Below are 13,253 nucleotides of genomic sequence, written 5' to 3'. Positions count from 1 at the left end.
TATATAGATCGTTTGTGTTTTTTCCTCCGGTTGGAGCGCTTTTGGTTAATTCTTATACTTATTCTATTTTTGTTAGTTTTTCTTAGATTCCTCCTTATTTTTTTGGAGTGATTTTGATTTATCTGTTTATTCTCGGAATTATTATCCGCGAATTGTAATGATTCTTGCGAAATACTTTTTGCACTGAGGTAAAAAGTTATTTCAAAATAAAAGCTTTATTTTTTTAACTTCCTCTCTGCATCTGGGTCCTCTCCTTACTCCGAGTCGTAACAGACACAATGTCAAATATTTCCAAAAACAATTTAAAATGTATACTCGTCAGACCACAGAACACTTTTCCACTTTGCATCAGTTCATCTTAGATGATCTCGGGCCCAGAGAAGCCGGCGGCGTTTCTGGATGTTGTTGATAAATGACTTTCGCTTTGCATAGTAGAGCTTTAACTTGCACTTACAGATGTAGCGAGGAACTGTATTTAATGGCAGTGGTTTTCTGCAGTGTTTCTGAGCCCATGTGGTGATATCCTTCAGTGATTGATGTCGGTTTTTGAAACAGTGCCGTTTGAGGGATCGAAGGTCACAATCATTCAATGTTGGTTTCCGGCCATGCCGCTTACTTGGAGTGATTTTTCCAGATTCTCTGAACGTTTTGATGATATTATGGACCGTAGATGTTTAAATCCCTAAATGTCTTGCAATTGCACTTTGAGAAACATTGTTCTTTAACTGTTTGACTATTTGCTCACGCAGTTGTGGACAAAGGGGTGTCCCTCACCCCATCCTTTCTTGTGAAAGACTGAGCCTTTTTTGGGAAGCTGTTTTTATACCCAATTGTGGCACCCACCTGTTCCCAATTAGCCTGCATACCTGTGGGATGTTCCAAATAAGTGTTTGATGAGCATTCCTCAACATTATCAGTATTTTTTGCCACCTTTCCCAACTTCTTTGTCACGTGTTGCTGGTATCAAATTCTAAATGTAATGATTATTTGCAACAACAAAAAAAAGTTTATCAGTTTGAACATCTAATATGTTATCTTTGTAGCATATTCAACTGAATATGGGTTAAAAATGATTTGCAAATTATTGTATTCCGTATATATTTACATCTAACACAATTTTCCAACACATATGGAAACGAGGTTTGTATATATATATATATATATATATATATATATATATATATATACATATATATATATGTATATATATATATGTATATATATATATATATATATATATATATATATATATATATATATGTAAACATATTTTTTTAAGTTATTTAAGAGTCTCTTCTTAAGCGGTATATTTGGTTAGTACTTATTTTTTGAATCAGTCTGACCGAAGCCTAAGATTTAAGTGTTAAATAAATAATAATCTTTGTGATGAATACATGGCTTTCATAACATTTGATGTGGTTGTAAACTGTAAGTAGGTTCGATATGATTATTTAATATGATATAAATCAATAGTAATTCAGTGTTAATATTTGACTGGGCCCTGAGCTCTTCTGTAGTGGAAAAGAGGTTAAGAACCTCCGTCACATTTTGATTTTGGATCCTTGGAACTTGAGCTGGATGCATGGATAGAAATGTCAGCAAAGGATCACTGATAAAGATTCCAGGCATGGGGGAAAAAGGTCACCTGGATAAGTACGCTCCAGCTGGAGGGGGTTCTGGTGTTCTTCTAGTGTTCTTTGTGCATGAAAAGACAGGTTTGTTTCTTTGGAGAATGTCAGTTGGTGTCATTAAACAATTTCCATAAGAAGGGGAAAGTGAGTGGGAGGAAACGTCATTAGGCAAATATTCCAATTAGAAAAAGACCAGGTGAGCAGAGCGCAAGCTTTCCACGATACGTAGTGTAGTGTCACGCAGCAGACGAGGGGCGTGTTTGGAGTGTGTTACGCATTCAGCGTCACACACCCACACGCGCATCAGACGACATAACATAATGAACCGACTTCACCTCGTAGGCCGTGTTCACACAAGATCTGATGACGCGGCGAAAGGTGACACGTAGAAATGGAGTGACAGCAGCCGTCGTGGAGCGAAGTGTCAAAACCTGTTTGTATGTTAGCCCAACAAGAGCTTTCGAAATCAGAGCCTTTTTTTTTTTAACATACCGTACACGTGAACAATTGACACAATAAAACACTTGAAGTTATTTTATGTACATGGATTATCCTTGAATGCTGGTAAACCGAAATGTACGATTTTTTTTGTAGTAGTAGGAAAAGTGGGGATGCTTCATTTTGTATCGGAGGAGTTAATTAAGAGCCAAAAAACACAAGGTTTTGGGTAATATTATTACACATAAATGATACAAAGGCGTAAGTATCTAAACCATTTTCCATCTTACTCAAAAAGTTTCATTATGTCTTCGTATTCATATACTTTTCAAGTTTTCTTGTAATCAGACAATATTTTTGGTAGATTAGAATAACATTTTACCTGACATTTTTGTACTGTATTTATTTATTATTACTTTTAATTTTTTCATAAACTTTTATTTATAATGTTCAACATTTACAAACAGGTATATGAACAATAACAATCAATTTACCTGACATGTTTTGACTGATCTGCAGTCTTCTTCACATCACAGTGGTCAGGTGACCCTCCTGAAGAAGACTGCAGATGACAGTCAAAACATCCATCCATCCATCCATTTCCACCGCTTATTCCCTTTGGGGTCGAGGGAGGCACTGGTGCCTATCTCAGCTAAATTAAAAATTCCATCTAATATACCGAAAATGTTGGCTGATTACAAGAACATTTTAAAAGTATGTTTCTATTTTACACAAAGTAAAGGAATATGTAAACAAAAAGCATTGTGTATTTTGAACAATTCACTGATTGTTCCATAGCTAATATTGTGTTTAAGTGTGGGGTAGTGCCTGCAAAACATTGTTAAATCCAATCTTCCTCCAGCAAAAAACGAGCCGTGGGAATCATCATAAATGGAAATGCATAAAGGATCCCACAAACCCAATATTCAAACGGTTAAACTTACTGAAATGTCATGAAGTGGTAGAGCAGGAGTGTCAAACGTACGGCCCGCGGGCCGAATAAGGCCCGCGAACAGGTTTTATACGGCCCGTGGGATGAGTTTGCGAAGTATAAAAATGAGCCGAAATTTTTTAATGAAAAAACTGCTGTTTTAGATGTGTCCACTAGATGTCGCAATAGCAATTATTTTTATCTTTCTAATCTAGTTTACCGTATTTCCTTCAATTGCCGCCGGGTATATAGTATGCGACTGCCTTGAATTACTGCCGGGTCAAACTCGCTTCGCAAAATAATTAGCGCATGCTTAGTATTACCGCTGGGTCAAACTCGTGACATCACAAGTGACACTTCCCCTGTCATCATTTTCAAAATGGAGGAGGCTGATTTCAATACTGGTAATTTAAAATCGCATAGAGGGAAGAAGATTAAGAGCTATTCAGTAGGATTTAAAGTCCAAGCTATTGAATACCGATATGCTAAAAAGTAAGCAGCTATGTTTTATTAATATACCTGTGGAGCCGACAGTCCGACAGACAGGCAGGGCACGCTGGAGCCCGGCCCAAGATGGCGGCGAGGAGATGGTGAGCGAGCGGAGAGGAGGAGCGGAAGAGCGACCTGGACTGATGTTTTATTGAAAAATAAACAAATCTAACTGCTCAAGCCATGTCCTTCCTTGGTGGTCCTGGGAACCCGCAAGACGACCATCACAATACCTTAGCTGCGTTTGTCAAATAATCTCCTGGTGGTAGAAGCGCTAGTGATCCTTCTTACAACTATTTGGCTGCAGAAGAAGTGAAATGAGTGACGTGATATGTGCTGGAGGAGGTAATAAAGGAAGATCTCCATCGAGACGGAGAGACTTTTAAAACTGCAGAAAGATAAGGAAGACTTCTATAAACAAGTTATCGATGCTTTTGATCATGAAGAGCTGGCATGGACTGTATTTATAAGTAAAGGTAAGAGCATAATAACGATTTTTTTTAATTAAATGTGCTTTTCATGATGGTATCCTTACATCACACTAAAATTTTTACTGCATGTCTTTGGTAAGTGCCGGAGTGAGAAGAGGTTTTAAAATAATTAGCGCATGCTTACTTTTACCGCATGCCTTTGGTAAGCGCAGGAGTGAGAAGAGGTTTTAAATTAATTAGCGCCCAGGCGGCAATTCAAGGAAATACGGTATGCTACATATGTAAGAAAAAAAGAAAAAAAACACGTTAGTGCACCAGTCGAGGTAAATGAGCAAACTACATAAATAACATCCTGTAATTTGATTTGATTTTTTTTTATCCTGACAGATTGAAAATTAGTTGACTGATGAACATTATCACAGAATTTATTCAGAAAGTATAAATAACGATGTGGAGGGGGGCGTGGCCTGCAGTCTTGCAACAAAGCAGGGTGTGCCAGGAACGAATTCGAGATCAGCGACAGGTTCGTAGATGGCCCACCTGGGCGTGCTTATCTAATCACCTGTCGCTCTGTTAAAGGCAGCAGCCGGGAAGGAGAGAGGGGTGGTTGATGGTGGAGCACGAGCGAGACTGACGAAAATACAATTGCTAAAAAGCACAAAGACAATTTATTGCTAAATAGAATATTCTCGTAAAACTGGTAGAGCCTGGCATGTCGGTGATTGGTGATCCGAAAACCCCGGAAGTGCAAGTTTTCCACACACGACAAATAAAGATAGAATACTATAAGCCGCAACGTGCAAGTGTAAAATAAACCCGACAACATTATGATTTTTACATTTTCAGAATGTGCTTGTTTTATTTTAAAACAAAGAAAACAATCTGTATTTGTCTTTATTTTTAAGTTATCTTGCCATGATTTTATCAGTCCCGCCCACTTGGGAGAAGATTTTTCTCCATGTGGCCCCCCCGTCTTAAATGAGTTTGACACCCCTGTGGCAGAGAATAACATCCTCTAAATCATGCTCAAAGCACATGCACGCATTCTGCCAAACAACCTTCGAAACCGATTTGTTAAAAGAAAAAAGTAATTATGGTCTGAAAGGAACTGAGATCTTTCATAAATGGAGATTTAGAATGGGGATAAAGACAATACGCATTTCAATCAGAGGTGTTAGTTGATGGAACAATCTTGACAGTGAAATAAAACAATCTAATCTGTACTAAATATGATGAAAATATATGACTTGTAGTAAATGATTGTGTCCATGTTTATCTTGTCGTCTGTTTTGAAATACGTATGTTATAATAATAAGTCTTCTCCGTTGAACTACAAATGCTGTATCTGAATACATTTACTTTCGTCTTCTCCCTCCATCCATCCATTTTCTACCACTTATTCCCTTTTTTTTGCTCCCTTTCAATCATTATTTTAAATGTCATATTGATTGTTGATTGTTTGACCTTGAAGGAATGAAATCAATGAAACAAACAAATACCAGTGCAATCTTTTTTGTTATCCGTCTTGAAGCCAGATCTACATAAAAAAGAAGTGACCCACACGTTATTGCCTCCTGTGTTTAACAAGGAAGTGAATGTGGCTAAAATGTCCCTGCAAGAACGTCACTCAAAAGAGCACCGAGGCCGAAGGTCATCATGGCCGGCACCCTGACACATGCACACCTGTTTTGTAGCAATTGCTCAAGCCTTGATTGCGCAATCCGGCTCACTAATGAACAGATTTACCGGCAATGACGAAACATCCCTTTTCTCCACCATGGGCCCCCTGCTGGCCAGAGGAAAGACTACAAGCTGGAGCCACTTGTGCTTGTATTCAACAGGCATTTATTTAAAAAGAAACAACAATATTTACAAGAGCAGACTAGTGGTATTTGGACAAATATTTGCAGTTTGAACCACTGTCATACACAAAGTCATGTGACACCTCAGTTCAACAGGCTTCAAGTATATCAAAACAGGAAGTGATGTGAAATAGGCCGACTCGTGTCCCCACTTGGTAGCCAAATTCACAATTGCATGACGGTGAAGTGGGCTGAAAGATCAATATAGGGCCTATGCTGTTTGTATGTTGTTATTCATCCATCCATCCATCCATTTTCTATCGCTTATTCCCATATTATTTTCAATGGGACAATTTGCACACATGGGAGGCTGAGTGTGTCGACCATGTTGGAGGTTCCCTGGTAATAGTCCTCAGCTTCCCAGTGCCAATGATAACTTTTCAGCGCATTCTTTGCGGCATCAGGTGGAGTTTTTGGATACGTCACACTCAAAAATGTCTACAGATGACCTCAAACTGGATGACTTGTTGGTTTGAGGTTTGGAGTTAAATGTGATGTCTGCAATATTTGTGACCAATCTGACCACTGCTGCCATCAGCTTCCATGTTTTGGAAGAAGTCCACCAGAGAAAGACAACAAAGAATCAGTGCTCCGTGGTCCAGGTTTGCCTCCAGTCTCCTCTTTCACAGTGACATCACCGGAGTTTCCCTTCTGCACAGGCATAAATAGGCCGGGCCCTCTGGCAGCTACTTCACTCTGCCAACAGCGACTTGAAGACAAGCTGCACTTCTAGCTCAGCAAAAATAAAAGCTTCCTGCCGTGCAAGCATTGCACCACAACAACATGGTGATGTACACGTCGGCACCGGCAGACCCGGAGACGGGATTCGAAGAGAAGATGGTGGTAGTGGTGGAGAAGAGGTCGTTTGCAGGATGGATATGGAAGCTCTCTGTGGGCCTCCTGGTGGCCACACTCTGCTTAGGCCTGGTCCTGCTGTTCGCCTGGTACTGGCATGGAAGACCCGACACCACGGTACTGACAAAAGACTCTTCTTCATCAAAATCACGTAAGTGTTTCCGCTCTCTAATCATCTGCTGCTTCCCACCATTCAGGTGTCTCCAGGTCCGACTCAGGCACTCGTGGCGGAACCAGTAAATGACACAGGTAATTTTCGTTGACCATGTGCTGATCTGCTGGGGAGTCTGGAACCATTTCAGACAAAGCTCACCTCTCTGTTCCTCTCCTTAGATCATTCCGACACACTGCTAAGAATCAGCAGCAAAGCCAAGGCAGCCATTCATTTAGAAGGTAAGACATGGCTTTAGCCATTCATCCCCATAAAGACCATTCAGAACAGGTTGAATCTGGCCCGCAGGATGAGTTTGCTAAGTATAAAAATGAGCGGCAATTTTTTAATGAAATAAACTGCTGTGCTAAATGTGTCCACTGGATGCAATTCAAGTGTAACCCACGTCACACATGGCAGTGTTTAACATTTACGTGCCAGCTGACTTTAAGCGCTTTCTAGATTGGCTGCAAATGCAAGCAATTAGCTGCTCCTGTTGTGGCTGGCAGCAGGATAATGCAGTACCGACGCACAATACTTTTTTTATTGTAAATCATCCACTCAACAGATAAAATAACAAAACGGTAATATGCAAAGACTTAAGTCAATCAACATTTCAGTTAGAGCTCCGTGCAACGCTTGCAATTTGTTGACAGCGCGATGGGCACACTGGACGCCTCTGTAAAAATGTGTGTTTCTAAATTTGTTATTTGTTCTATTTTATTTTATACTTAAACCTAGTATGTTCACATTGGCTACGTTTGTAATTGTGTTTCCTTTAATTTGGCTATTATGTTGTCATTTTCATAATCGTTTTGATTATATTGTAATTGTAAAATTTGAATGATGATAAATGAATGTGTTGTGGCAGTTGCGGATGTCACCAATGCGGAGGTTTGAGGAAACTCTCAGTTGCTTTTCCAAAGGTCTTTAATGATGAACTGCCAACATGGGAATGCTAAACAGGAAGTGCTTAAAGATGAATGGCTTTGTAAAAACAGTGACACAAAGTTCATTGTGTTCTTCATGGAGTTTTTGAAACTGCACCATTTTTTCCCTTGACTTCCTTAACTTGAAGTCTTTTGCCAAGATGATTATTTGTAGTATGTACATTTTCGGAATGTGCTTGTTCTATTTTTGGCCTAGGTAAAACAAAGAAAACAATCTGAAGTTGTCTTTATTTTTTAAGTTATTATGCCACAGCCAAGGTGGCAGAAGGTTCTCCGACATTGCAGCCCCAGAGCTAAAATTAGTTTGACACCCCTGATTTAGTAGGTACAACTGAAAAGGATGTGTTCATTCTATAATCAGATTTCATCTTGTGAAAATGGAATGTGATGCGAACATTTCCGTAAATGTTCACATCATCATTCTACTGAGATTTGTTGTTAAAGTACTGAGTGCCATACATCACACTAGTGTGCCAGTCCATAGCGTAATATGTGTCACTACAAACTAGTCCAGTAATAAACACAATGTATGAAGTGCTTGCAACCAATGACTAGTCGACTAATGGGATTATGAAATGCACTTAAGACCTAATCAGTGACTCTAACTTTGTCATCGGCTTCAAAATTCAGTTGAGATATTTTTAGGCATGTGTTAACCAAAAATTAAAATGACTCCTGTACTTCATTCAGAAATAGTTATTTATAGTGCAACTGTGCTGCTCAATAAGCTGTTATTAACACAATAGCTATTAAACTTTTGTCCATTTCAGAGCAGGGACAGGCAAGGTGCCAATGAAAAGTAGCAGTTTGTATTCAAACCAAGAACCGTCAAAATAGCAGTAGTGAAAACAAACAAAACACCAAATGGTTCTCGCTTCCTCAAAAATATATATATATTTTTTGTGATGATGTGTTTCAAAAGGTATATAGACAACGTTTAACTGAGAGACTTTGGCTAAAATTATAATTAAATCTATTTTTGGTGATGGTCGGAGTGCGGCATGACCCCAAAATGCAGAGAACAGCAGGGTAAAAATATGTTTAACAACAAAAGCTAGTGGAGCGTTTTCTGAGGTGGTACTAGATGAAGAAAAACGTTAGAGGACCACTGCTCTATGCAAATGGCAGGGTTCGATACCTATTCACATATGCTCCTTTCAACATGCCCTCATGTTGTGTTTTCCAGGGGTGCACACTGAAACTCAGAGTTTGACGGAGCAGCTGGAGTGGAGGAACGGTCAGGGTCAGGCCTTCGCTCAGGGCGGCCTGTGCCTGCTCAACAACCAGATCGTCGTCCCGCACACGGGCCTCTACTTTGTCTACAGCCAGGCGTCCTTCCGCGTGTCCTGCGGCGCCGAGGAGGCCGGGGAGGATCAAAGGGGGAGGAAGCGTTTCACACCCCTCAGCCACAGGATCTGGCGCTACTCCGACTCGGTGGGGCGCAAGGCGTCTCTGATGAGCGCAGTGAGGTCGGCGTGCCAGCAAGGGGACTCGGCCGAGGACGATCGCCGCGCCGCGCAGGGCTGGTACAACGCCTTGTACCTGGGCGCCGTCTTCCAGCTCAACAAGGGCGACCGGCTGTGGACGGAAACCAATCAGCTGTCGGAGCTGGAGACGGACGGCGGCAAGACCTTCTTTGGCGTGTTTGCACTTTGACCCACTTGTGTGTGGCCACCCCTCAGAGAACTACTCCCCTAACAAGACTTTCAATTAAGGAACTAAATACCAGTTACCTTTGCTTTAAAAAAATCATTTATCGCTGCTTATCCTATTAATGGTCAGCTGACTTGACAAGAGGCGTGGTCTAGCCTGGACTGGTCGCCAGTATACACATGTCACACGGATCAGTAGGTGTGGCTGAGCGATAGTACGTTGTGTAAGTCTCATTTTCCGATACCTTAAGAGCTGCTGAGTCGACAGCTTGCACTGCCTGACCCACCTCGCCGTAAATGGGAATTTGTGGTCGCTGGTTCGAACCTGCATTAACATTGTTACATATATATATATATATATATATATATATATATATATACATATATATATATATATATATATATATATATATATATATATATATATACACACACACATATATATATATATATATATATATATATATATATATTTGTGTTTATATATTTATTTGTTTCTTCATATTCCCAAGCGGTGCACGTTTATTCATCGATGCAATGATGAAGGAATGTTTAAATCTCCATGGAGATGAACTTGAACATCTTTACAAACTGTAACAGTTTACATCACACTGACTACTGCTGTCTATTTATTTGTATTTATTTGTATTGGAAGTGTCGGGGCATGGTCCTAATAATGAAGAGTAAAGTTTGAACATGATAACTATGACGAATTACGTGGCGGTGTCATAAATAAACATGCACTCATTCAAGGAGGGGGAAGTTGTCAAACAGCTCCAGCCGGCCATGCAGTCCAAAATCACTGCACAGGCGACAAATATTCCCTTGTGTGAGGTCAACACTGGGAATTTCCTCCATCTTTGAGTGTTGCTGCATCAGGTCGAGGCCCACAGAAGCCTCAGCCCAAACTGGGTTTTCCCACTGTGACAACCTGCTAACGCACGCACGCACGCACGCACGCACGCACGCACGCACGCACGCACGCACGCACGCACGCACGCACACACACACACACACACACACACACACACACACACACACACACACACACACACACACACACACAGTGAAGCTCCTTTCACACCACATTCCTGCTCTGCAACCAACTGAAACACACAACAATTATCACGTGTCTAACAAAAATCCGCCATAGTGTGTGATGTCATTGTGTTGCGGCGCGTTTAAAAGTCAACTTATTGTTCTTCGTTTTGTTTTTCATTTCCTCCTGCTGGAAAACTTGTGATGTCACCCCATGACATGTTGTCGCTCAACTTCCTGCTTGTCTTTGTTTTCAATGATGGCTACTTTTCCAAGGATCATGTTGCCTTGGAAGTTTGGTGGCATCATTTCGAATATTGATGACACCATAGCGAGTATTGATGAAAACAGTGAGTTTTGATGAAAACACAGCAAGTATTGATGACAACAGAGCAAATATTAATGGCAACATAGAGAGTATGGATGGCAACACAGCAAGTACTGATGACAACAGAGCGAGTATTGATGACAACACAGCGAGTAGGGATGACAACACAGCAAGTATTGATGACAACACGAGTATTGATGGCAACACAGCGAGTAGGGATGACAACACAGCAAGTATTGATGACAACACGAGTATTGATGGCAACACAGCGAGTATTGATTGTCATGAGGGTGGTTCTCCTGCCTTTTTTCCTCTTGTTTTCCTACTCCCCTCCCCTCTTGTGTCTGTAAGTCTCCTACCCGGTCATTAGTTTCAGGTGTGCTGCCAGTCATCCGAGCCCACCTGCTTCTAATCAACCACCTGACTTAAACCCTGGATCTCCAACCAGCCGGTGGCAGTTTGTCCGTTGCCTGCGATAGAATCCTGCCCTGAGATCACTTACTCTGACCTTTGCCTTGAACCTTTTGTAATTCCTATTTTTTGTATTTCCTCAGGTGGAGGACAGACATTTGACTCGGTTTTCCTGGAGCTGACCTTTCGTTACTACTGATTTATTTTCTCCAGGGATTTTTTTGTTATTAAATAGAGATTTTTTACTGATCCGCATTTGGATTATTATTTTTTTTGAGGCCACAACATTGATAGCAACACAGCAAGTATTGATGACAAAACAAGTATTGATGACAAAACGAGCATTGATGACAAAACGAGCATTGATGGAAACACAGCGAGTATTGCAGACAACACAGCAAGTAGTGATGGCAACACAGGGAGAATTAATAGCAACACAGCGAGTATTGATGGCAACACAGCGAGTATTGATGGCAACATAGCCAGTATTGATGACAACATAGCGGGTATTGACGGCAACATAGCAAGTATTGATGACAACACAGCAAGTATTGATGGCAGCACAGCGAATTTTGCTAACAACATAATATTGATGACAACTTAGCAAGTATTGATGACAACACAGGGAGTATTCATGGCAACACAGCAAATATTGATGGCAACACCGAGTATTGATGGCAACACAGCAAGTATTGATGACAATACAGCTAGTATTGATGACAACACCGAGTATTGATGGCAACTCAGCGAGTATTGATGATAATACAGCGCGTATTGATGGCAACACAGTGAGTATTAATGACAACACAGCAAGTGTTGATGGCAACACAGTGAGTATTAATGACAACACAGCAAGTATTGATGACAGCATAGCGGGTAATGATGGAAACGTATTGAGTATTGATGACAACAAAGCAAGGATTGATGGCAACCTAGCGTGTATTGATGACAACACAGCAAGTATGGCAATACATCAGTATTGATGACAACATAGTATTGATGACAAGATAGCAAGCAGTGATGACAAAACAGCGAGTACTAATGACAACACAGCGATTATTGATGGAAACACAGCGAGTATTGACAGCTTAGCGGGTATTGATGGCAACTTAGCGGGTATTGATGACAACACAGCAAGTATTGATGGCAACACAGCAAGCAAATATTGATAACAAAATAGTATTGATGAGAACTTAGCAAGTATTGATGACAACACAGTGAGTATTGATGGCAACACAGTGAGTATTGATGGCAACACAACGAGTATTGATGGCAACACAGTAAGTATTGATGACTACACAGCAAGTATTGATGACAACACCAAATATTGATGGCAACACAGCGAGCATTGATGACAACATAGTGAGTATTTATGGTAACATAGCAAGTATGGATGACAACACAGCGAGTACTGATGGCAACATAGCCAGTATTGATGGCATCATAGTGGGTATTGATGACAACATAGCAAGTATTGATGGCAACATAGCAAGTGTTGATGGCAACGCAGCGAGTATTGATGACAAAACGAATATTGACGACAACACAATGAGTTTTGATGACAACACAGCAAGTATTGATGGCAACACAACGAGTATTGATGACAACTCAGCGATTATTGATGGCAACATAGCGAGTATTGATGACAACATAGCCAGCATTGATGAAACATAGCGGGTATTGATGACAACAGAGCGAGTATTGATGGTAACATAGCGAGTATTGAAGACAACACAGCTAGTATTGATGGCAAAACGGCGTGTATCGATGACAACACAGCGAGTATTGATGACAACACATCAAGTATAGATGGCAACATAGCAAGTATTGATGACAACACAGCGAGTATTGATGACAACATAGGAAGTATTGATGACAACATAGAGGGCATTGATGACAACACAGCGAGTATTGATGGCAACATAGCGGGTATTGATGGCGACATACCGAGTATTGATGGCAACACAGCGAGTATTGATGGCAATATAGCAAGTATTGATGACAACACAGCGAGTATTGATGGCAACATAGCGGGTATTGATGGCGACATACCGAGTATTGATGGCAACACAGCGAGTATTGATGG

General features: G+C 40.7%; 1 protein-coding gene across 1 annotated transcript; it reads left to right on the top strand.

Moving 5' to 3' along the window:
* Positions 1–6,463: 6,463 nt before the first annotated feature.
* tnfb (tumor necrosis factor b (TNF superfamily, member 2)) lies at positions 6,464–10,099 on the top strand. The gene is made up of 4 exons (XM_061915558.1): positions 6,464–6,754; positions 6,835–6,886; positions 6,971–7,030; positions 8,925–10,099. The coding sequence occupies exons 1-4, from the start codon at positions 6,566–6,568 to the stop codon at positions 9,392–9,394; spliced, it is 771 nt and encodes a 256-aa protein (XP_061771542.1). The 5' UTR covers positions 6,464–6,565; the 3' UTR covers positions 9,395–10,099.
* Positions 10,100–13,253: the final 3,154 nt, after the last annotated feature.

This window comes from Nerophis ophidion, linkage group LG11 (assembly GCF_033978795.1).
Source record: "Nerophis ophidion isolate RoL-2023_Sa linkage group LG11, RoL_Noph_v1.0, whole genome shotgun sequence".
Lineage (NCBI taxonomy): Eukaryota > Metazoa > Chordata > Actinopteri > Syngnathiformes > Syngnathidae > Nerophis > Nerophis ophidion.
This window is presented reverse-complemented; position numbering and strand designations above follow the sequence as displayed.